At 33.2% G+C, this 26,759-nt stretch overlaps 1 protein-coding gene across 2 annotated transcripts in view; it reads left to right on the top strand.

Annotated features, from left to right (window-relative positions):
• The window catches only part of LOC108722864 (cationic amino acid transporter 2), a 96,606-nt gene that overhangs the window by 31,256 nt on the left and 38,591 nt on the right, over positions 1 to 26,759 (top strand). For both annotated transcript variants that reach the window (XM_018448209.1, XM_018448208.1), the window contains exons 2-3: positions 12,377 to 12,524; positions 24,210 to 24,363. In XM_018448209.1, coding sequence (XP_018303711.1) covers positions 12,381 to 12,524; positions 24,210 to 24,363 — 298 coding nt within the window. In that variant the 5' untranslated portion in view covers positions 12,377 to 12,380. The remainder of the gene's footprint in view (positions 1 to 12,376; positions 12,525 to 24,209; positions 24,364 to 26,759) is intronic.

Raw genomic sequence — 26,759 nt, 5'->3', positions numbered from 1 at the left:
GGCTGCTGCAGCAAATTAGATGGTAAAATATGGCATAGCATTTTTAATTGGCTGCAGCAGCCAATTTTTGGTTGCATTAGCCTATCTGCAATGTCAGTATAGGATTTCGATAGATTAACACAACCAAAAATTGACTGCTGCAACCAATTAAAAATGCTATGCCATATTTTACCATCTAATTTGCTGCAGTAGCCAATCTTTTTTTTTTCAGTGTAATTTACAGCACAACAGAATTTTAATTTCATTTAGTTTTATTTATAAAGTTCGGGATTCATATATCGAATTCAATTTATATTTTTTTATTGGCATATTGTGTTTTCTATTATGCGTTCATTCTCGAAGCTGCTACGACAGAACTGTTTTCATGTTTGGGCGCTGCAGGGATGTATGTTGGCATTCGTAGAATGATTTATGCGCGACAATGGTAACGATAAAATCTCTTCTGTACGGTTTATGCTCTTGTTACGAGCAATTCCACAGTGGGACGAGTATTTCGCGAGTTGCGTGACACACCAGCATGAGTTACAACGGGCGTGGGCTACGCTCGCGTAGGTAATTGAATCCGAATGTCGGGAGAAATCTTCATACTAGAAGTTGCATTAGAAGCAATCAAAACTTGAGACAGAAGTCGCAAGGAAACGGATGTCGATTTGCGAAATCAAGATCTCGCTTAGAAGATCGGAACTGATCTGCTGCCGTTACTATTGTTGTTGATTAAATCTTGAAACACAATAGATATATAATAAGCTTTAAACTTTGAATTAATCAATCACAATCATGTTAGAAGTATAATCAACTATAAATATATAATCTACTACTTGGTTAATTTATTAAAGTTTAAAACCGTAATCACAATAGCGATTGCGCGATTGCGATTGACGGTAATTACTTTTTAACCGATCAGAACAAAGCAGTCACCTATTGCTTTGCTCTGATCGAAAAGTAATCGCTAATCACAATCGCACAATCACTAATGTATTTAAGGCTTAGGGATAAATTTTTCAATTGATTGGTTATCTATAGGACAGAAAAATCCGGGACTTCTCTGTCCTATAAAGCTCTACTAGTACAATCCTTTGATCTGAGCCGAAATGTCGACAACTTTCCTATTGGCTATTTTGACCGTCAGTTGCAACCTAATTATCAGTAGTTTAATAAGCGCTCAGTATTATTGGTATATGGTACGGTTAATAAGTCCAAAATGGAGGACTTTTGCGCTACTTTGGTATATCTAGAGCTTTACTCTGTCATGACACATTTGTCATACGACAAAAATACATAAATGAAATAGCACCTTTACTATACACTTATTGTATTTTAGGACTAATGCGTGATTCGAGAGTAATATCGAACATTTAAGAAGTGACGTAAATTTAAGAAATAGTGAATAAAAAATCAGTGAAGTATGTTGAGAGAAAGATTTCGTACTATTAAATGATAATAGCCGTTTGCTTTAAAGACACTCGTAATTGTCGTTTCTTTTTTTCGTAAAGCACAATGAATTTTAATACACTGACATGAGTATCTCCTTAAACGATCTGAGCTTCAGTGATGAAAAGTTAATAACGAGAAGTTAATGACGATGTACGATGAGACCATAACCCATTCTCGTTATCGGAGCGTATAATTTGAAGAATGATCACCTCCAGACTTTCCCTAAAACTTCGCGAGTTTGCTAAAATTTATTCAAGCAAAGCGGCTTACGCCGCAAAGTTGCTTTAGGGAGTAATATGTAAAAGCTGAAGAGCCTTATTTAAAGAGCGTGAGTTGAATCGTATCAAGCGTTATTTGTGGCTAAATGACAGGGACTGAGCGATATGTACCTATTAATACACAATCTCGTCATTGCGATCATTAAGCGGATAAATGCGATTGTTTAATTGTACCTTGACTCTCCGGAGGATTACAAAATTGTGAATTGATTGGACATTGAATAATGATCGCGTTTAAATATATTACAACGCATAATTAAACATAATTAATTTTATAAAAAGACATTTATATATTTTGAGTAGAAAGAAAGGGAGCAAAATATATAAAATAAATATAATTTTATAAAAATTTTTCATCTCATTAAGCTAAATACGAGAATTTAATATAAAACAACTCTATAAATTTATAATATTGTAAATGTGCCAAAAACATATTAAATATTTTCATATTTAGCTTAATGAGATGGAGACTTTTTTGTAGAATTATTTTTTTATTTTATATTTTTTACTCTTTTTCTGTCTTCTCAAAATTTACAGATATTTTTTTAGAATATATTTTGCGAGTATCAACTAAAAATAAAAACATGATTTTTTTATCATCATGTAATATGATAAAAGTTTTGGAAGAGTATACATTTATTAGTGTGAAAAAGCGAGAAACAAGTAAATATCGAAGTTGTGTGCAAGCTAAATCGCAGATCGCGAAGACGGATTATCGTGAATGCCGATGTCCTTTGCTATCCAATTAAACTTGAGAATTCGAAGCATCGCTGTTCAGTCAAGCAAATTGCCCTGCGAATGAGCTATCGAACTGTTAGAACGACCCGGATCGACACTGACAAATTACAACGATATGTTGTATAGAAAGCTCGATGATTTTCAAATGCACGTAAAGATCGGGAGTAAATCGCTAAGCGTAAATTTGCCGAGGTACCATGTTAAAATCTGCAGTTTATCGATATTAACTCTCGCGGTTTATACTCGTATATCGCAGAAAGATTATATCGTTTTTCAATTATATATGCAAACCGAGCAGGGTTGAAGTAAGTGGCGATATATAAGAAGAAAATTAAAGATTTTTTAATTCAAACGGTCTTAATTGCTTCTCGCACTTTTACAAATAACATCGAGTTGCTAATTCTCATCTTAATGAAATTGCGAGAAAGATTAGGAATCTAAAAATATGTATTATAAGACTCGACTATTTTATTTTCTCAGCTTTGGCCATTTTAAAATTCTCTATCCATCATCAATTTTCTATCTTTACTGGAGAGAATTTCTCACAGAGCTGCATTTTGCATACGCAAAATATGTATATACACACACACACACACACACACACACACACACACACACACACACACACACACACACACACACACACACACACACACACACACACACACATATATAAGTATATGCACATATAATAAAAAGCATTTTTGTAGCGCAAGATGGAATCTAACGATACTGTTTAATCCAGGAATTTAAACTAAGGCTTGCCGTTAAACTGGCTTGTTACTCTTTCGATATTATTTAACTGGAGATTTCAGCGACGCGAAAATTTCTCGTCGGATTCTTTCCTTTCAGTATCCGCGTATCGACCGAAATGCGATTATATCTTTGCTCATTCTTTTTCATAAACAGGTTCCGCCGACCGCGTAGTCGTTAATTCCGTTTTATGTTTTATCGCGTCGCGCGAGTGATCAAACTCAACTGATCGTTAACGCGGCGATCAATTTCGTGGAAATAGCGACACTGTTGTAAAATCGTGCTGATTCAATTAAACGTTAATTATGTGCGTTCCGTATTGATAGTGGCAATAACAATCGAGCATGACTATTACTGCAGTACAAAATAAATCGTCTGATTCGTTAAACTGGATAATTTTATTCCAAACGTAGCACAAACGTAATGCGCGCTTCTTTTTTCTAAAAAGAGATATTGATCCTGTTTCTTTTGTAAAATAATGAGATGTCCTTTTTGAATATCCGGCCATTTGTATCTATTATGTTGTGAATACGAGCTTTGAATACCTAAAAATAATGAAATTTATGGGATTATTTATTTACATTCAAAATAACATTTTCGTGATTATCATAAAATCAGAGAAATCAAGGAAATATTCGGAAAATTAGAAACGATCAGGGAAATTAGGGAATTTTGCTAAGGGAAAGTTTTCTAGAGAATTTCAATTTTTGGCTTTAAAGAAGCTTAATATGTGTACATCACACTTACGCAGTTTTTGGAATACTTTAATAATTAAATTAAGCAGTGTAACATTAATAGTAATTTACACTGTAATGTTAAATTGGTTTCTCAACAAAATATTTGACGGTTTCCAAATCAGGAAATTTTTTTCTGTAAATCAGAAAGAAGTTACGAAATTTTATGATGAAGAATTTGTTCAAAACTCTGATTTTATTAATTTATATTATAATCAATTGGTATTCTGTTTATCTTTAATAAAAGATGTAATTATATGACGATTATATGACTCAATAGTGAGAGAAACGTGCGTACTAAAAGATTGAATTTCATTAAAAAATTATGTAAACTGCAATCGATGTTGTTTTCGATATGAGATTTTAGCAACGTATAAGTTGATTTATAATTTATGTTCTGTTTTAAATGGATTTATTTGTTTTCTCATGTACTTTTATAGTGTATATTTACCGCATTATATATTTATAATGCGGGAATCACAACGGTTTCGCAAACAAGCGCGAGATCGTCATCCATTTTATTCAACGATGTAACTGGACTAGTAGTCGAGCTCAATCATTAGCTCAACCCTCGGGGAAATCCGCGCTCGGGAAAAATCACTTTTCACGCGTTTATTTTAGTACTACATCCGTTTGTGTATATTTATATCGTCTGAAACAACTTTTTCCGTCTGACATTTCGACATGAAAGCCATTCTGACACGTTATTGATATCTGCGGAATCGGAGGAGACTGTCGGAAAAAGCAAATGTCAGCATGAAAATTTAACTCTTTGAGACGAGAAAGTGCGTGTGCATTTGAAATTTTTAGCTCCGTTTGTCTTTAAAATTTAAACAAGATTAAGGGCAACCGATTTTTCTTCCACAGAAAACGTGACATGAGATTGTCCCGCAGACATATCAAATTCGCCGCGAGACTGTTCGAACGTTCTTACTGTAAAAATGCGATACGTCACGGATAACAGTCTAACGGTCTAACTAAAATTAACATGGATTATCTACCAGTACATCTTTCCATTTTATATAATGGAACGACATGCGAACAAGTAGTGGCACGAATAGAGAAGGTCCCTTATTGAATATCTGAATCCTCGGGAGTTGTATAAAGAGAAAGTTTTGCAATCGTGTAACGGGAAAGTTCGCGAGTTATCGAGGTTCAGCTGACTTCTGCGATTGCAGAATCTTAGGTGACTGCAAACTCGTCCGATGTTATATGGGGGTATACGAATAAGATCTCTCAGTTTGTAGTTTATGGGAAAACTAGACTTCGGATTAGAAATTCTCACGTCCGGCCGACGCGCCACGTCTGTGATTCTTCGAGGAAGCTGCGAGGAAAGAGGGAGAAAGGGAGACTCTTCTCTTGAATGTATACCTAAGGGAATATTTTCGTGGATGTGTCTACGTGTGTACATGTATATATATATATGTGTTGGTACGGTTGTTTTAACGGCGTCGGGAGGTGAACACACCGCAAAAGCGAGATCGATAACCGCAAAATCGCCAACCCGTGACCGTTCAAGATGCGAGAGTTCTCTCGCCTTCGTTTTACAAAGTGTATCCTCCTTTTTTTTCGCGAAAAGTATCGGCATCCTGGTTACAGGAGATAATCCTGTTCTGAAGTTTTGTAGAGTTCTTTACGAAGCGACGCGAGGGTAGCGTGTGAATGAGGATGTTTAATCTTGAAATGCTATAATACGCCATGTCTTATAAATACTTAATGCGATAAGTGCACATAATATAAGAGTGTGTGGGCGAGTAAATAGGTTCACGCGAAGTGAAACCCCTTTTTGATCATTATAAATTACGAATCACGCTTATAAATCATAAATCACGCGTAAATTTTATTACATAGACTTTTATTTTTCGATATATGGTAGTGAAACTGACACGTAATAAAAGTTGAAAAACTTTATAGCATATCCGACGCGCGTGGAGTTAATAAAATATTATTCACTCCGCGTTTCTAATCGTCATCTGAAAAAAAATTGCGATTAAAAAATTACCTTCTGCAGCACTAAAACGAGAAACACAACTATCATTATCATAATTATTATCGCACTCTGCGGCGTATAACGTCCAAGTATCGATCTCTTCGCACGCAAGGAATTTAAAATTAAGCGAATTTTAAACGAATTTCGCGGACACGAGCTTCCTTCTCTCGTCCCAGAAAAGAACGTTCATGGTCCCTGATGGAAATTCCAGGGTCGAAGTTAATGTCGCGAGGAGTGCAAAGGGTCGCTTACCAATGTGCACACACAGAGGGCTGTCTTCTCTTATCGATGGATAGGCAGTCTTGCCAGCACAAAGTCACGATTTCTCTCCTTTCCACTCGGAAGAATGAAAAAGCACCGCGACCAATGAGAGACGGGGCGTGTCGGCTTGAATAAAATTAACATAATATTAAAAACGGTACTTCCCTCTCTTCTCTCTCTCTCTCTCTCTTTCTCTTTTTTCTTTCTCGTGGCTTGCTCGCTCGCGATAACGACCGACCGACTCGGAAGCTTCTGCTGCGCTGTGATATCACGCCTCTTGCAAATCGTATGGAAATAACCGCGCCGCTGCGAACGCGAAACCGATTATTATCTACATTTTCTTTCTGCGAATTTCTGTAATCGTACTTAAGCCCCAAGGCTCGCCTAGGAAAATCAGAACTTGATTTCACACGTAATGTTCTGCATATATACCTTACAAATATTTTCCATTCCATAATAAAATGACATGTAATATTTTGTATTAAAATATTTGAAAAAAAAAATTAAAAAATCGTCATTACGTTAATAAATTTTGTACTCGTCGCATAAAGTCCCTTCGTAATGTTTTAGCTCATGACGTGTTGTAATATGCTCCAACAATTGCGCGTCGTCCTTTCTCGCGAGAGTAATTATTAAGAGTAATTATTGCGTCGATTTATTAACTAACGGCACACCCAGCGGCGACCCAGCTGTCGCAAACATCCCGACATTGTGTTTCTAACAATCCATTCGTAAAAAGCCGCCTGTTACCGTTCGCAATTGTTTCCTCATCCGTAAAGTTTATCATGGTCTCGACGATAATTGTTTACTGTTGTTTATGGTATACGTCGCGTATTTCGCGTGTGCATCCTGCACGAGATTGCAACATCGCCGCGGGATTCAATCCTCTTGACAAATTTCAGTATTACGATTCCCACCATTGAGACGCACATTATAAATCACACTATGCGATCTGGAACTGCAATTGGATTTCCGTTGAGTTTGACTTTAGACATTGTCGTATGTTTCTGACAGCGACTCTTCATGATGCACGCCATTAGCAGATTCAGGAATTTGTCAAGAGGGGATTTGTCAAGAGGGGATCAGCCGCAAGCGATTTTTTTAAGTCAAATATGAAAATAATTATTATTGGCATTACATCGAAAAAATATTATTTAAAGGTATAATTCAAAAAATGTTTTATTAAAATTATTAACACAAAAGAAGAATAATATAATAAAATATACGTTTTTATATCTAAGAATTAATTAAATTAAAAGATATTTTTGGAATAAAAGTTGTGATTATAAGTATTGCAGAAATAGTAAAAATATATATAACATTTTGCATAAATATTTTTAAAAAAGGAGACTCCAAGGGAGGCTACATGGTTCCCTGTGGATCCGCTAGTGATGCATGCGTTCGATGGAAACGCCGAATGAAAGGACCTTTGGTAGGACAATCACGTAATAGCGCATTGCGCGGAGGGGATCAAAATGCACTCCCTCGTTAAGAAGAATAAACATGAAGGAAAGAAGCGAGGATTTCGAAGGATTGATTATTGGTTTCGTTGATTGAGAAGTACAGAAACGTTCCAGTCTAACACAAAAGTTCTTCGTTACCAAAGATTAAAGAAAAGGAAATTCCGTTTAAAAAGAAAGTCGCAGCAGTGACTTGTTTTTCGTCGTTCTAATTGAGAAAACCTCGACGGACCTTCTTGATAATCTGAGAATACGAATGAGCTTTCGTTTCATTGCTACTGTCTCTGCATGATAGTCACGCAGTAAGCAGCGACATGAGTGTGTTTTTGTTTCGTCCCCGTTCTTAATTAAAAACTGTCGTGCGTGTGATATCATTGGGAGAGATCGCGTTACGATGGAACTGAGCAGCGATATTACTTTTCTCTCACGGATTTTGCGTTATGCAATTTCCCATATGGATAGGAATGATAGGAATGATAGGATTTTGTCGGTTATTTTTAAACTTACTGTTGTTTGTCGCGAGTTTCTCTTATGTTGTACCGTATTATGGTCTCTGTACTAGCTGACATTCTCTGCAAATCAAAGAGCAGTAATAACAAATCACGACATGATGTTTCCATATTTTGTTATTACATTTGTAAATTGAATAAATTCATATATATGATATCATACAATAATTACTAATCTCTATATTCTAAGAAATATGGGTAAGAATTTAACACGATGCCGGTGTTTAGATATATAATTCTCACTGTGTTGTTGTTAATATAAATACCAATGTGTAGATTTAGTACCATGGTTGTGGTATTAATAATTTAACATTCTGATTTAAATGATTTAATACAATATTAAAATAGTATTAAATCATTAAAGAATTATAAATTGATAAATGAAGAGCTATAAGACTAATTAGATGTTTATTCCTAAATTTTAAACAAAATACAATTCTTAAACATCCAGTTAGACTCGTATCCCTTGATTTCAGTTCGATTTTTGTCTATTTGAGCCTTGTTTTATTTTTTTTTAAAATCAGAATATTAAATCTATATTCATGATATTAAATCCATATCACGTTGATATTTATATCAATAGTAACACAGTGAAAATTATATAAACATCACATTGGTTTATATCAACATCGATACGATGAGAATTATATTGAACCCATAGTGTGAAATCCACACCTATATTTTTGGAATGCAGATTTTAATATTGTATAAAAATCTTAATTTTAATCGCAGTAAAAGTAAATATCTCAAAACAAATATTTTCCAAATAGAGAGAGAGCTACTATAATATAGGATAAATTTTAATCGTACATACAGGCAATATTAATTTGTTTAACATATTTAAATATTTCTATATTCCATCATAAAATAAAAATATAGATACGATAAGTAATGAAATGAGGTAAAGATGAAATATGTGCGATCTGACAACAAGTTTTGCAAATGAGAAGTCGATTGAGAGCGATACATTTACATTATTCTACAATAGCATCCCGCAGCGCAATGACATAGTCTATAACACGAAAGAAGTGACGTAAAGAGACGGTTGATGTTCCAACGCGAGATATCACGAGTAGCATACAAAGGGTTAATTGCACTCTGCCACGTTAAAGCGCGATTATGCGGTGGTCGGTCGATTTTACGGCGAATTCACTACTGTTGCTTCGAAACAAACTCGCGTCTGCATTATTGAATACTATTCTTATATGTTTCTTAACGAAACACGAAGAGAGAAATACTCATGCATATTGAAGGATCGGGATCGTCGACTCTCGTAAGATTTTAATTTCTGACTTTCACCAGCAGTTTTAACACTTTCATTAAGTGCTGTGCACAGCTTTCGCTGAGAATAGCGACTTTTACATACGTATTTTTATCTAACGATAAATATTAAAAATAACGTTGTACGGAACTAAATTTTACCGCGTTGATAGAAAAGTGATACAAATATAAAATTAGCATTTTTGAAAGGAAATCAATTTCTCTCTCTCTCTCTCTCTCTCTTCCTCTCTCTCCAAAGGTTAATATCTTGTTGTAGAAAAACGATATATTTGTTAACACATTGTTTATATAAAAAAATTCACTCACTCTGATAAGGAATGTTTACATAGCTCTATGTTACACTGTTAAATCTATAGTGTCAAATTTAACTTAGTGTGAATCGCCACTGCTCCTACTAAATATATCATTATTTTTTACTAATACGATAATTAAATTTGACATTATATCGTGTTAATTTGATATTATATAGTGTCAAATATAACCATTGTTTTAATATAAAATAACGATTTGATTGAGTAGGAGCAGTGGCGACTCACGTTAAGTTAAATTTGACACTATAGATTTAACAATGTAGGATTGCATTATCCGAATTTTGAAAACAAATGATATAATTTTAAGAAATACATTATAATTTAAAGTATAACATGGAAAGAAAGTGAAGTTATGCATTCACTATCTTAATTAAGAATTTCGTTTCAATTCAGAAAGAACCTAAAAAAATGCTCTAATGAAAAGTTATCAATTTTGAGTTGTGCTGCTTTTCTAACAATGTAATGATTTATACGTAAAAAATACAGAGATCATACAAGGGGAACTGCGTTAAAATATTACATTGATTTGCTATAAGAATCTAATTATTATTTTTTCAAGTCCCGTAAAGTTTATTGTACTGTTTTACAAGCGTAGAAAAATGCCTGACTCTTACATATCATTAGATTTGTCAAAATTCGTTTATTTTTAAAATCTCAGTTTGATCGCAAGAGTTTTCGTCGGCGCAGTTTGTTTCTCGTTGGAAAATTTCGCGCGTTCGTTCCAAACGATATGGATTTCGTGACTTGTCAGCACGACGTATCACACGTGCCAATTTCTCTCTCAGTGGCTCCTGGGTAAAATTCCAAACGTATCTCGAAAATCCATTATCTTCGATGAGGAGCAAGTAAAATTTACCTTCAAGTCTTTCAACCTTACCCGCGTCTATCCTGAATAATTTATTCCCTTTAATACGCCGAGTACTTTCCCATTCACTCGTTCAGCGATTATCTTCACTGTTCGCTGTTTGCATAATCTGTCGTGAAGTGCATCGCGTCTGTATTATAAACGTCTTACCGTGTGATGTTTTAATCGACTAGCATGGTAAAGAGGATGAGGAGAGTAGTCGTTTTAATGGTTGCGATATCTCATTGAAATTTTCATAGAATATTTATTTGACATTCCGTATGGTGAGGATTAACGTGATTTTACATAAGAATTAAAGCAAACAAAAATCTAAATAACTTCTAAACAAGAAAAAATCGTGCTCAAATTTTTAAACATAATAATAGAACCATCTATAAAATTTATTTTATGCTTTTGGTAATACTTTGAGATATGATATATATATTCTTAATCGAAGAATCCGCTATAAAAACATACGATAATTTTAAGGTTTTCAACATTTGAACAATAATTTAATGTTTTTAAGCAATCGAATCTTAAATCAGTTAAAATCTTAGTTATAATCTCGGCAAAGTAATTTTATGAGATGACAAGAGTACGCACGATAATTTTTCAATCTCAGGCAAGCTCGCAGAAGCATCGCCAGAGAAACGTGAAAGAGCTGTGCCCGTTGAAGAGCAGTATCGCCGGATAATAAATCGATAATTTGTGTACGCGACTTCCGACCCTGGGAACAAGCGAGCCGAAGAAAAAAGAGTCGCATATGTCGACGACGGTTTTTTTTAGAGTTCGTTTGTCTCAGGAAATGGCCGATTGCCGTTCGATTATGCGACGGAGTTACGTCTTTTCGTCGTTTTGCGTTTTCGGACTGGATGATGGATGAGAACAGACGTTAAGTTTCTTTATATAATCCCGCATTCGTGTGATGGATATTATTTGTCAGACACGCAATTTCTTGAAACTATTCTCTGAATCTCTGAATTGTTCTTACTCCAATTGTTCTCACATGTATATATTACTATTCTCTGTTTTGTTCATAAGTTGCTCGAAATTTTATTTATGCGATACGTATTTTATGAAAAGAAACTTTATCCTTATTGTTCAGAATACTATTCTTAGATATAAAATATCTTCCGCTAATTTTCTCACTTTGAATATCAAGGATCCGGAAGTTTACGATAAACTATCTTTTCGACTTATACTTTACTCTTATTTTATTTGATAACCTTTAAACTACTCTCTCCGCGCCGCAGAAGCTATTTTTAATCTCATAAAGGCCTCATGTTCAGACAGATATTATTAAGCCCCCGCTAGAAATAACAATCTCACATATTGGTCTGATTTTCAATTACTTTTTACGCGCATACGTGTGCATTTTAGTTTGCTGGGTAAATTTAGAAATGCTTGAAAAGTACACTGAATTTGATCTCATTTGCGGATAGCGTAATTATGATCAACTGTATATATACGTCTTTTTAATCCTCATTCAACAAATGCCGGTAACTCATACGTTTCTGCGAATATTTGCTCTCTAATTATTTTCTCTCATTTCATCGGCAGACAGCTGACAGACGCACGATGTTCGAACCTCGTTCTATAATATCATGTTACTTCATTCTCCTTTCGTTGATGCATTTTCTGCATAATATTTTATTTCACGTGCCTGCTATGGAAGAATGTTTGTGAAAGACATCGATCAAAAGCACTTACCTGTTATTGCTGGAAGTGCTCTCTTTTTCTTCCGAGTCTATGAGTGAATAATTCGATCGCTCTTAATTTGCAGAAAAATGAAGCTCGATCTGGACCGGGAGAAGGGCCTCGAGCTCTTCGGCAAGCTGATACGTACAAAGAACATCGAAAGTCTGCAGGGTGATCAGCCCAAAACCGGTCCCGAGCCACTTCATCCAGCCGACTCCAAGCAGAAATTACAGGTAAATAATAATGATAACAATATAATTGTTATAATTTCTATGACAGTGATATAAATTTAATTTAGAATTTTACATTAGGATTCACTGAATGTCAATTCAGTTATACTTTTCAACATATGTTTTAACTTTTGCTAAAACTCTGTTCAAAACTATATGATCATATCGTTTGATCAATACGATTAAAAAGCTCTAAAAAATAAAAAATAAATTTTTACGGAAGAAAGATTTTACATTATTTTTACAACAGACGAAGTCATCGAATACAAAAGAAAAAAAAAATTGTTTTTACTTTCTAAATCTGAATTAGTGGATAGTCACTAATTACCCAGTGGCATACTTGGCATTGATAATCAGTAAAGTTCAACTAAAAAAGGAAAAATGTTTGAATGTTTGTATAACTAAAATATTGATATTTGCATGTTTTAATTTCAATCTTTCAATACCATATATTCATTGAATTTATGCACTAAAACAAGGTTACATCACATAATAAAGATCAGCTAGGTTAGGGATCTCACATTTCAATCACTGATTACCAGTAGCATACTTGGCACTGGTATCAGTGATTATCCACTGATTCAGATTTAGAGAGTAATAAAATATTAATAAAATAAATATAAGTAAATATATTGCCTATGGGGCAATTTCATTATATTTGATTTATACTTGAAGTCATAAAATTATTTTTGTTTTAAATATATAATGAGAAAATGAATTACATTTTGGATCAAATAGACCTGAACAGACCAGCAGGATTAAAATACGAAATTGAAACCGTATTAGTGGGATTTAACTCTTAATATAACTCTTTATTATAATGGTTAGCTATTTTATTTCCTCCAATTGCTTGCTAGAATTCTACACGAATGAGTAAAGGAAACCGGAGAAACTAGTATGAGAAGAGAGGTAACTAAAAACGAGTAATAAAACAGACTTTTAACAGCGTTGCTCCTAATTATTAATTACAGTGACGCGCTAACTTTCAGAATGGCGAAAATAAAAGACCCGTACGTGCCAGCTGATAGAAACTCGTGAGGAAAGCTTAACTTTTACGTTAACAAAGTTATAATTTTCGCAAATGATACCACGCAGTTAAAAACAATTTCACGCCATAAACAACGAAGGAGCATCGTCCTGCTTGTTTTAAATTTGCCTTAATAAGATAAAACGGCTTCCTCATTCTATTAAAACAACAAGGATAGCACCCATTAGGAAACACAATAAAGTTTTATAAATGATGAAGTTGAAATATAAGAAGTAAATGTGCATGGTACACGAAAAGACATAGCATTGCGAAATTTGTCGTTTACGCGAACGAGTTGGCGGTGTGTGTGTTCTCTAGTTTCTCTAATTTCTCAACGAACCGTACTATACAGGTCTCCTCCATATATACATATATATATACTCTTTAAATTCTTTGGAGTGGAATCTCACTTTAAAGAGTGAAAATTTAACCAGTCTTTAAAAAGAGTGGTTTAATTTTTAATCTTTAAGAGTGAGAGATTTTCTCTTCAGAGTGACAATTCACTCTAAAAGTTTTAGAGGGTATACGTATATATATATAAAACTTTATATATACAATATATTACTGTGGAGACAATACTGCACAATATATATATTGTCGCCGTAGTAATTTTGTTGCTTCGATAGCCCGTGTCCTGCGTTAAAAAGAGAGAAACAATGGCAAACTTTCGTATACCTCCAACGATGGCTGGGGGTCGTTGCAAAGCTATTATCTTTCTCAGGGTGGACGGCTTCGCCGCAGTTGCAGCGCGCATAAACTCTGTCGCAAAGTTTCCCAATAACCGATCTACTTCTCGCAGGAAAATAGCACAATCCCGATACACATAGGTGTGTACGTACATACGTACACATATACAGACACGAACTACAGCTACTCTGGCTAAGATGCAAATTTTATCTAATGCGAAAGTAGTACGCGACAAGTTAGAATGGGAACGGTGGACCATTATCCGAGAGAACACGAGAGAAGGCTTGTTATATAATTATCATTGGAAACAGGAAGTATTGACAATTTATTTTTTCGGTTCTTAAACGATCGTTTTATTCCGATAAGAGAAGATAAACGTCTCAGTGACTGGACATGTTCCTATGTCCAGACATTTACACAAAGTTTTATTTTTTTGTCTATATTATTAATAATTTCAAATACTTCTTCAAATATAATATTATAATTTAATTGTAATTTTTATATACAATAAAATAATAATATTCTAATAAGAAAAGGATTTGAGACTAATAATAATAAATTTTGTGTAAATATTCGGACATAGGTACTTGTCCAATCACTGGGACATTTATCTTAATTGTCAGCTCTTTTCAATTTAGATTTCGTCGATCTCATGATTTTATTGCATAATGGAAAATAAAGATCCGCGGATTATGAAATGTCAAAACAATAAAATTCCAAAAACAATAAAATTGCATCGGATTTTATTTCTTACGTTTTATTCATACGTGCATATATATATTTTATTGACTCACGAGATATCGAGTAATGCTTTATTATTGATCCGCCCGTCGGATTGTACGCGTTGCGAATTTTATGCAGTAAACGAAGATAAACAAATTGCATCGCTCGTTTCGTCATTCGCTAAATCTATCGTCTACCGCTTTCGCCGAGAGCGATGCGCGCGGCCTCAGGAATTACAAGTGTAATGACGTTATACGTCCGGGACGACCATCTCGACCGATTTCCCGCGAGGGGACTTCCGGTATTTACTGCGCACACGTAATTCTGGTCCCGAGCAACCAGCGTCCTCATTCGTTATTTAGCTTGCTCGCTTGGCATAAAAGACACACAGGATTGCGTAGAACCACGCAATGATGATCAAAATCCGAACGATGAGGAAAATATATACGATGAACGATCGATTTTCACTGCAGAATTAAATGATGGTTTGTTACTATTTGAAAATTATTCTTTTTTTCCAAGTAATTAATTTTGACGGAATATAAATGACTAGCTGTTTTTAATTGATCTTTTTAACCTTAACTACACCAGAAAGAATGGTTTTGCTGAAGTATCTAAAAATTTAGCTCGATGCAGACCTGAAAATAATTTTGTTAATCCATCAAAATAATTATGCAGAACACTTAAACATTAATGATAATACTGCAACGTTTTAACATTCCAGTAATTAGTTTAAGCGCGCTACATAATTATTTTGATGGTTCAAACAAAATTATATTTAGATCTGTATCTAGCTAAATTTTTAAATACTTCAGCAGAACCGTTTTTTTTTTGTGTTCTGTCTGTTCAGCTATAAAAACTATACCTAAATTCTAAAGCATCCTATATTTGAAGTATAGAATTCAAATAAAATTCCATCTTGTTTGATAAAAGAAGATTCAAAGTTTTTTTACTTATAATTTAGAACCTCATGATTAATATCATTGTCTAAAATGTTCACTTTGAGTCTAAATTCCCGTTGCTGGAGTCGAAAGTTAAATAGGATTTATCAAGTCGAAATAATTCAAAACTTTGTTGAAGATACGTAACTTCAAAGTTTAACAAGCATTTTGATAGCATGAATTCTCGACTTGATATTTGCTTTTCAATTTTTTTTTTCTGAAAAAAGATGTCTTTTTTTCTCTCGTCTAAAGTCCCAAACGTCATTAATATTGATGATTTAATCGTGATAATTGAGGATTGAATGATATCCAAGATCGAATTTAAATAACGGTGATATATTTCTCTCAGGTATTTTTTTCGAAAACGCCATCAAAATTCCCACGAGCATATAAATCAGCGTTATGTTATGCGTCAACGTAGCGTCGGACGAGTGTACCGGCAATAATTTACGTAGTATTTGCATTAATTCACGATATTGCACTCTTCGTGCTTCAAACATCGCGACGATATGTCCAACAGATCAATGCCGAATGCTCTGCGAAACCCGACATTACTAATCGCGCAAACTACATTTTCCATTATTACCACACAATTATTTCTCAATGGAAATTGACTAATTGTAATGTTATACCGCGGAGCTAGATAATTCGATTCGCTGGTTATTGGAGACCTCACAACTTTCGCAATTACGTGTGACATTTGATATGCGATCCCTCTACTGAGTGCAATGTTTGTTTTTAATTTATTCTCTTTTGATTTATTAGCAGTTACAAGAAATGTTATTCTTTGTTTATTATGCATTGTATAAAATTACTTCTGTTGTCCCCTTTAAATTATTTTTGTATTACAATGTGTGTGTGTGTATGTGTGTAACGGGCAAATTATTTTTAAACAAATAAGAACGATCCAACGCGTGCGATTTTATAAATTATAATTTATAATGACAAACAAAAAGGAGCATAAAAACTCACGCAACATCTTATTTGCGAATTATTCTGTTCAATCTTTATTAAATATCTTCAATACTGAGGATAGCCTAATGAAGATCGAAACGTTTATACGACATATTTAATAAAGATTGAACAGAGTAATTTCCAAATAAGATCTTGTGTGGGTTTTTATCCTCCTTTTTGTTTATCATTGTTTATCTAAAAACCTTATTTAGTTATTATATTGTATAATTTATAACTTCCGTCCTCTATTACCTTGATCTCCAGTTGAAAGTAGAAATCGCGCGAAATAACAGATATCCTAGATAGCCGAGATAAGGATTACACCTTATCTAAGTAGCTATCTAAATAGCTGAAGTTGTTAACTACACCAGAGCTGAAACAGAGATCATTACTGCTTGTAATTGTCACTGTTTTTCCTAGAAACGATCGCATTTAGTATAGTATCTCTAAGCCCACTTGTCGCGACCGCGTCTTGAATGATAATACTATGATGTGTAAAGCCGCTTGTTCCGTTGCTGCCTGCTCGAGTCTTGTTCCTCGAATGGCAAGATGACTGTTATATAGTACACAATAATATGTCGCAGATAACGAACTCGAAGCACCTTTATCGGCCAACGACTTATGCATGTTCTATAATAGGATTGCAAATCGCGTAAGTCGTTAGAAATTAAGAGCGAGAGCACAGAATCTTGTATAATGCATAAAAAAATGAACCAATCAAAGTCCTTTATTTCCTTCCTTTCCACGAAATAAAAGAATCTAATTGGTTGGTTTTCTTATGCACTATGCGTTATGAGTTATGTAAGAATCTGCGCTTCTGCTTTAACCAATCACAATCGATTATCTTTTTCATATTCGACTGTGATTAGTAATTTTTTACGGCTCACGACTTATAACCTTATTATAGAATAAGCATTATCTTCGTTAGGAAATACATAATATAGCGTGATAAAAGGAGAAACCGCCAAATGTGTTCCCGTTTTTTGTACTAAATGAATCTTTAACGAATATCGATATATCATTGATTTTTTGCTGACTCAACCTGATGACTTACGTTTACTACGATAATAAGCGAACTGCTTTCGCATCGATGAAGAATTCAAAGCGTAGCTTTGCAAAATATACAGTGAATTTAGATAACATTATAGTGAAACAACGATTGTGAATAAATATCAAAAGACAATAGTTTACAATTTCCATCTTCTATCGCTCCGAGTTAAAAAATACGATAATAACTTATATCTAATAAACACATTTGATTATTATCAATCGCTCTAATTACCATGTAGAATACTCACCTAATAATTTTACTTTTGATATACAAAAACGAAAAAGCGTATGTATTTGGCTGATGATAGTCCAGATTATTGTATTAAGGTACAATAATCTCTGTCTTTGTGCTACATTATGCAAGCCTAGACTTATCTATATATATTTTGGTTATTTAGATATTTGCATTTAACCAACTTGCCCCTATGCTCAAATAGCCCCGCTCTACCCTACTCTTTTCATAGGACATGAAAACTTGAAAAAGAATAATGACAAGTTAAAATTAAACAAATATCGGTCGAAACAAAGAAAAAAAATTTGTTCTTTAAAGGAATGCTAGATTTAAAAATTCATTTTGAGAAAGAGAGAGAGAGAGAGAGAAGGAGAGCAAAATAACTAATCTACCAATCAAATTTCGTCTAAAAAGAAAATATATTTATGTATAATTAATAATTTTCATTAATTTACATTACTAATTTTGCGATCTAATACATTGCATTTGGTTTCTGTTACTTATATATAGCAATGAGAGCGTAGATTTATTGTCAAATTACAATCCAAACAACGATATTTCAATCCAGCAAAATTATTAAAATTATTTTATGCAATGTGTGTGTGTGCCACAAAACGAGTCTACGAAGTTTTAAATATCTATACATTAGTGATTAACATTTTATTAACTGTGCATTAACATTTCGACTGCCAAATTGATTTCGACATTGAGCTTATAATAGGTATATTATTTTAATATTTTACTTTTATTTTTTTTAATCTTAATATAACTTATATTGTTTTTTTAATATTTTAAATACTTACAATTAGTAAAATCATTTTGATGTTACCTTTGAAAATTTTACGCGCTTCATGAATAATGAGATATTTTCGAATCGAAACTTTGTTAAGCGGGAGAGGGAATGTTTGAATATAAAAATAAATACAATAATAGTAAATTATTTTAAAAAATAATGTAATTATTTATATTTATCATTTGTTTAAATTATCCTTAAGGATGAATCCTTAAGAAATGTATAAGATTTGAGTCAATAAAAATCAAAATTAATTTTTGTTATTGATATTGCATTTAAAATATAAACTCAAACCCAGATAGCAACGTGTCTGTCTTGTTGCTTGTTAAGTATGCATTACTAAGTATGTGTTGCTACCAGAATTGCAGCAACTGAGTCCTCATTTGTTGGCAACTTGATGCCTTCACGATATGATAACATTGAGTAGCAACTTGCCAGCAATTTGCCAACAACTTTAAAATAGTCATCATCAAAATTCGTATTATTGCCATCATGTTGCCATAATAATATGCAGCATCATACAATGCTGTCATATTGCCGACAACGCAAGATAACATTGACGCAGCTATCTTGCTGTTAAACTGCTGGCAATACATATACACATTGTTGTCTGCGTGTTGCTACTGTATGTTGCACAATGTCGGTATATTCGAAATCGTTGAAGACAAATCTATGGCAAGTTGCCAGCATCATAAGCAATCACAGATTTGTGTGATTTTGCTGAGACACACTTTGCTATTTGGGAAGTTGAGTTTTTCCGCTGCCCACACTTTATTCATTGCACAAAAATTCATTCAATTACTGCATTACTTCCTCTGAAAGTGGTAATATATTTTTATGATTTTACAATTTAGGAAAATTTATAAAATATTTTTCAGCAATATTTCGCGATATTTTGCTCGCAATATAATCGGGACATTTGACATGTCTGTTGGAACAGCGGAACAACTACTCCGAAAACGAGACTGTCCCTCCAAAATCGAGACGTCGCCGCGTCGCGTCGGTTACATTATGGGTGACATAGCAGTCAAAATGTTAAAATCCATTTGACGATAATGAATATTTCAATGTGATTTTCTGTTATAAAGCATTAAAAATTTAAGTTCGTTAATATTTGTTTTTATTAAACGCCAAATATTTTGTTGAGCAAAATAAGTCAGTTGAAGTGCAGTTCTTGGCACTCGTTTTGCTGCGTACGTAAAATCGCTGTTCTACCATTTATGCAATCGCGACTCGAGTAAGCGAATAGACATTGTTATCGTGGCATTATTCTTCGAGATGCCGGTGTGACAAATATGAGAAGCTTTATCAAATCCGCGTGACTAGCTAACTCTAACGATTAATTATAAAATGGATATATCCGATTTACATATTCAATTACACAAAATAGATAAATTCGATCTATCTATTTTACTTATCATTCGACTTACTTGACTTGGACGCTCGAGACATTTCTAAATTACACACAAATACATTGAGAAAAAAAAATTGTTCGTTTGATTAAATTAATTTAGTTCATCTTGTTGAAGAATACTATATGTGTATTTAAACATGTATTTAAATATATTATATTTGACTTAAATACATACGTTCTCTAACGAAAGAAATAAAAACGAACTAAATTATAAATTTAGTCAAATAAACAATTTTTTTTCTCAGTATAAAAGAGTACCATTTAGAGTCGGACAAGATTCGCACTATAAAGTAATGTTAAATAAACACTACACGTGCTCATCGGGAAAAACTCTTCACGATCGCTTTATTTTTATCCGTGCCGAGCATTTTAGAAAACTCCAATAGCCGATGTGAAAAAGAATCTCCCTGGGAGAGCTTCGCGTTTATTAATAACTATCGGAGGTAGGTTGCAAAAATGGCATTGACATTCTAGAAAGAAGTTGACTAGAAACCTCAATTGTATCTACTCTAACTTCAATGATGCATACGGCTGCAGAATGCCGCAGATCCTCGTTGTATCTTTTTGTAAAAAGGCAGTAACACGAGGTCACGTTTCTTGCTCTTTTCTGTCCCTCGCTACATCATTTACTGTATCGTTACGTATTTAGACTGGCGTTACGATTTACGATTGAGGATAATGGTTGTGCGATGTCAAACATCTTTCCATGACAATTCACCGATTTTTAAAGAAGGACATGACCTGGTCAAAATAGGAATTTGCCAGATATATAAAATAAAAAACGATGTTCCAAACAATTTATCTAGGTCAATTATTCTGATTGTAAAGAAAAACAATTTCGATGTAATATCAAAATAAATCACTCTCCGGAATTATTTTTATTTAGGTTAATTGTTTCGGATAAAATAACGAATAATATATTTCCATCTCTAGTCTGTGAAAATAGATTAACGTGTTGCAAAGTGCAATTTAATGTCAACGTAATTGAAATAAATATTTGTTTCAAAAAGTATTCCTTAAAGGGATTCTTTTAGCGTACAGATGTGAGATAAGAATATATTTACAAAAAGACATAGAGAAGTGTCCTTCTTCGATTTGGATGAGTTTTTAATTTATATAAATGTTTTTAATTAAAAAATGTTTAAATTATTTTAATTTATAGTCCAGATCAAAATAAGGAACATATAAAAAAATACATGTCTCTTATTTATCTAGACTCTACAACATATTAAGTCAAAGAAAATAGATAGTATAAGGCTTTACATTAGTTTGCACAGCAAAAATACTAAATAAAAACGATCAAAATCGAGCAATTCAAATGTTTAATTAATATATTAACTTTTAATATTTAAAATCACATACAAAAATATCAATCATATACAAAAAGATATCTTCACGATTCTTATGTCATATTATTGGCTCTTTCATATTATTGAATTTGTATTCTAGTTTTAACATGATCTTTTACATTCAAATATTATTCCTTTAATAAAAACTTGCATTATTATTATTTTTTCTTATTATTAATTTATGAACTGAAAGACTCTGTGTTAGTCGAAACGTTTTCACTTTTGTATATGATTTTAAGTAATAAAAGTTATGCATTAATTTAACACTCAAAACATAAAAGCTTATCAAAATTAAAGAAAAGAGTAATTTCCTTATTAAAATTCGTGTAAGTAATAGATAAATTCTTTCCGATACGTTATTCGGATATCAGTCGTACGGTTTAATTTCATTTAACACTAGAACCACCGACAACGCCAATTTGGCTCCGCAGATATTAAAAATTGCTATAACTTTTATAAATTTCCGTATTGGTTAACAGTTTTCCCTGATTTTTTATCATTTTAGAAGTTTGATTTACAAAAAAAATTAATTCCACTCATGTTTACACAGTTTATTTTTATTTTTACTGTAAATAATACTGTATCCAATTCCGGCGGTTCTAGTGTTAAAAATTTTGTCTACCCTATCATTATTTAAATATACAGCTTTTCAAATACATAAAATAAAAAATGAATCTATCAAAATAATATATATAAAAGCTAATCAGAGCCAATGCCAGTTGTTCGGGTGCACAGATTTCTCTTTATTCTCGTGTAAATGTAACAATAGTACAATAAATGTTTCAATTCTTCGTTTTGGGTCCTTATTAATATAAAATATAATTCTAAATTAAATGCGTCTCAGTGTCAGATAGTAACGTTTCCATTTTTTGTACGTAATCTGTCTTGTCAAATGCCACCACCATATTACCTTTATACCATATTACCTTTATATGCCTGTAAAAAGAATTGTTTTTAACAAATGATTTTGTAATTATGATAAAAAAAAATTCGCTTTTCTATATCAGTCTTTTTAGAACATTGCTTGTTTTACCCCTTTGATTAAAGAAAAAATTCTGTTTTTAATTTCTCTAATATATGCGTAATTTTAATCTGATAAAATTATGTTCGCGATGTGTTAACAAATTCAATCATAGTGCTATTAATGTTGAACGTTGGCAAGCAGAAATTCTCACCTAATTATAACAAAGCTTTGACTTTCCGTGGTATAGTAACTTTGCTAAGATTTTTTAACCATTTTTCATTTACTTCAAAAATATGATGTATATGTTAATAAATTGGGAAGCACACAGATTAACTTTCATCACTTTGTTGTTTTTATTTGTCGGTTCTTGGAAATGAAATTTTTTATGAGTATTGCAGTTGCCAACGTCTGATATATTAGTTTCCGCATTATTATTGTGTATTACATAGTAATTAAAAAAATTACTAAAAATTAAAAAATTTTTTAAAAAGGACTCCGTAATACACATGATGTATAAAGGTATTAACAATTTTAAAAAGTTCATTAGAGGCTATAAAGACGTTCGTCCCAATTTATCTCGAACAGACGTTGTATATAAAATTGATTGCTGAGATTATGAAGCATATATAGGCCAAACAGATAGATGTTTGAAGACACGCATAAATGAACATAGAAATCATATAAACTGGAACACGACGCAACATTCCATAATAACTGAACACAGAATTAGTCTCCAGCATGAATTTAATTGGGAAAATATCAAGATATTTGACGAAGAAAGGATTCTTAATAAAAGATTAATTTCGGAAATGATCCATATAAAACAACAGAAATAGAGTTTAAATTTACAAAACGATACTTATTTTTTAGACCCACTGTATATGAATTTGTTTGCGGAATCATAATATTTTCTTCTTCTTCTCTTATTATTATTTATATTTTAATAACTATATGACTTCATTATTTTGACTCTCATTTCTGATCGCCAGCACCACAAGACCTTCACGTTGAGTCGCGAGAAACGCTTACATGTAAGTTAAGTAAAATTAAAAATAATTTCAGACAAATGATTTAAATAATACATAATTTGTTCGTTTTTTCTCACGAATGATTACATAGCAAATCTAACAATTTGATGTGCGAGGTAGCTTTTCCTACTGACTCAATGTATACGACACCGTATTAAGTTATGTAAGTTTCTACACTCTTTTTGTACAATTTTAATATTTTATGTTAATCACTCGGTTATTCACTAGCAAATTAAAATTTGGATAAAGAAGAACGGGTAAAATTGTCGTGTTTCACCACCCTGAAAGTTTTGTTAGATTGACCATAGTTATATTTTTAGTTAAGTTTACGCATTTAATTTAGAATTATATTTTATATTGATAAGGACCCAAAACGAAGGGTTGAAACGTTTATTGTACTATCGTTACATTTACACGAGAATCAAGAGAAATCTGTGTACCCGAACAACTGACATTGGCTCTGATTGGCTTTGTATATATTATTTATACAACTTTTCTATATTTTCGAAACGATTACTGTTTGCAGAAGTGCCTGACGACTCTGGATCTGACGTCTTTAGGAGTTGGCTCCTGCGTCGGGACAGGGATGTACCTTGTCGCAGGAATGGTGGCGCGCAGCGTTGCCGGACCTGGTGTCGTCTTCTCATTCATTATCGCAGCCATTGCTTCCATTTTTTCCGGTAAGTATCACATTTTTCTGAATATAAAGGGATAAGAAAAATAAGAACCGCGCTTTCCTCTCGCCATGAGAATCATTAGGCGAGATAGCACGATAGTACGAAAGCAAGCACGCCGCGCGGATCGATTACGATGTTGCAGCATCTTTGCTATAGATGCTCGAAGAATGCCATTCGCATTTATTTCGAACGACTTGCACAGAAAGAACCAAAAAGTTTTGTTGAATTATCTAAACTAAACATTTAGCTAGACACATATCTGAAAATAATTTTGTTTGATTAAAATAATTATGTAGAACGCTTGAACGATGATAACAATGTTGCAAACAGTTTTAATATTATAGTAATCAGTTTAAACGGTCTACATAATTATTTTGATGGTCCAAACAAAATTAGTTTCAAGTATTTAGCCAAATTTTTAGATACTTCAGCAAACCGTTCGTTCCTTGTATTTATATCGTCTAATACCAGTGTTATAGACGGACTTATTGATCAAGATCGATCGCGTTGCCTAAACACACCAAACGTCGCAAATTTAATCGTTCGACATTATTTAAGATCAGGTCGGCGACTCTATCACATCAAAGTCGCTCCTTGCGATCGTAGTCGCGGGCCGCGCCTTCCTCACGCGATTCCACTGTGATTCCACTGTGATTCCATTGCGTTATTACGTGGTACTTGCACACGTATATACATATATTCGTACGGGGCGCCGACTTTGCATGGTCCACGCGAGCGGAATACGAAAGTAGGGATTTATTTTTGCTGCGATTCACAACCCCGCCGAAGAAACGCGAGAGAAGGGGTAAGAACGAGGGTGGAAGTGGCCTTTAACCGTTGGCCGTTAGGATTTCCGACTATTTTTAAGGACGATCAATTTAACGATGGACAAGCACGTGTATGCCGACTGTATTATGTGGGTGTGATGTCAATGCTTCGACGAGGACGGCCGCTGAATGCATAATACTCCTAACTAGACACGATGATGTATAACTGTCGTATGACAGTTGCGAATAAGTAAATGTTTGATCGCTATCCGAGATCACTATCCGAATACGTACATCCGAATATCTATCTAATCCTCATGCATGCATGGAAGGAACGGTTTTGCTGAAGTGTCTAAAAATTTAGCTAGGTACAGATCTGAAAATTATATTGTTTTAGACCATCCAAATAATTATATAGGATGTTTAAACTGGTTGCTAAAACGTTAAAACTTTTTGCAATATTGTTAATATTTATAAACGTTCTATTAACTATTTTTACGGTCCATCAAAATTATTTTCAGATCTGTATCTAGCTAAGTTTTTAGATATTTCAGCAAAATCATTCTTTCCGTGTATACATATATCTTTGCCTTCTTCATTCATAATCAGTTTTGACGTAGGATCGTAATTAAATGACATATGAGCGCACACACGTGCAAGTTATAATGATAATTGAAATCTTACCCTCGAGCAGTCAAACTGTCCGAAGAATGCATAAATGAAACGTTTGCATGCACTAAATCATCGCTACATACAGCTCATGCGATCAAGCGACGAGAGAGCTACTCGCGAGGTAAATTCCTTTATAAAATATACATCACATATCTCACATTGCTGTTATACAACGAGGTGATGGTTCTCGTTGGAAGATTTCCTCGTTGGAAAGCTCAGACAATTTCGACAGCGCGATAAGTCAGGCATCTTTCTCACGCGCAGTAGACTCGAAAGAATTTGTAGTCCGCGGTGTGGCCGCAGATAAGAAGCTTATTCTACAAAAATATGGATTTCGGTGACGGGATATATGATACGGAAAATTTTCCACGGTCGATATATGTAGACGCAGGGGTGGGCAGTATTTGAAGTACATGTAGTAATTAAAATACGTATTTAAATACATTTTTGTATTTCGTATTTGAATATTTCCTTGAGAGTATTTTGTATTTTGCATTTAAATACTTTTCTCTAGTATTTTGTATTTTAAATTTGTTAATACTAAATACATTTAAATTATGTAAAAAATTTTTTGATGATAGTTAAAATCGTACCATTGTTGACTCAACCTAAAGTGCATGAAACGGAATATATTTCTAGCGTTGTTTCACCCAGGGGTGGGCAGTATTTAAAATACAATATGTATTTAAAATACGTATTTAAATACATTTTTATTTTATTGAGAGTATTTTGTATTTAAATACAATTTTTTTTTATTATTTTGTATTTTGTATTTAAATTAAATTTTTTTAGTATTTTGCCCATCTCTGTAGACGTATCACGTACGAATTTGTCAACTTTACAACGCCACGAGCAGATTCAGATCGCATAAAAGCGTAATTCTGCAGAATCTCGTGCAAATATCTTTAATGTCCACGATGCTATCATTATGAAGAGACCTCACGAGAATCGAATTGAAAT

This window comes from Mycetomoellerius zeteki, unplaced genomic scaffold, assembly GCF_001594055.1.
Source record: "Mycetomoellerius zeteki isolate Tzet28-1 unplaced genomic scaffold, Tzet1.0 scaffold220, whole genome shotgun sequence".
Classification (NCBI taxonomy): Eukaryota; Metazoa; Arthropoda; class Insecta; order Hymenoptera; family Formicidae; genus Mycetomoellerius; species Mycetomoellerius zeteki.
This window is presented reverse-complemented; position numbering and strand designations above follow the sequence as displayed.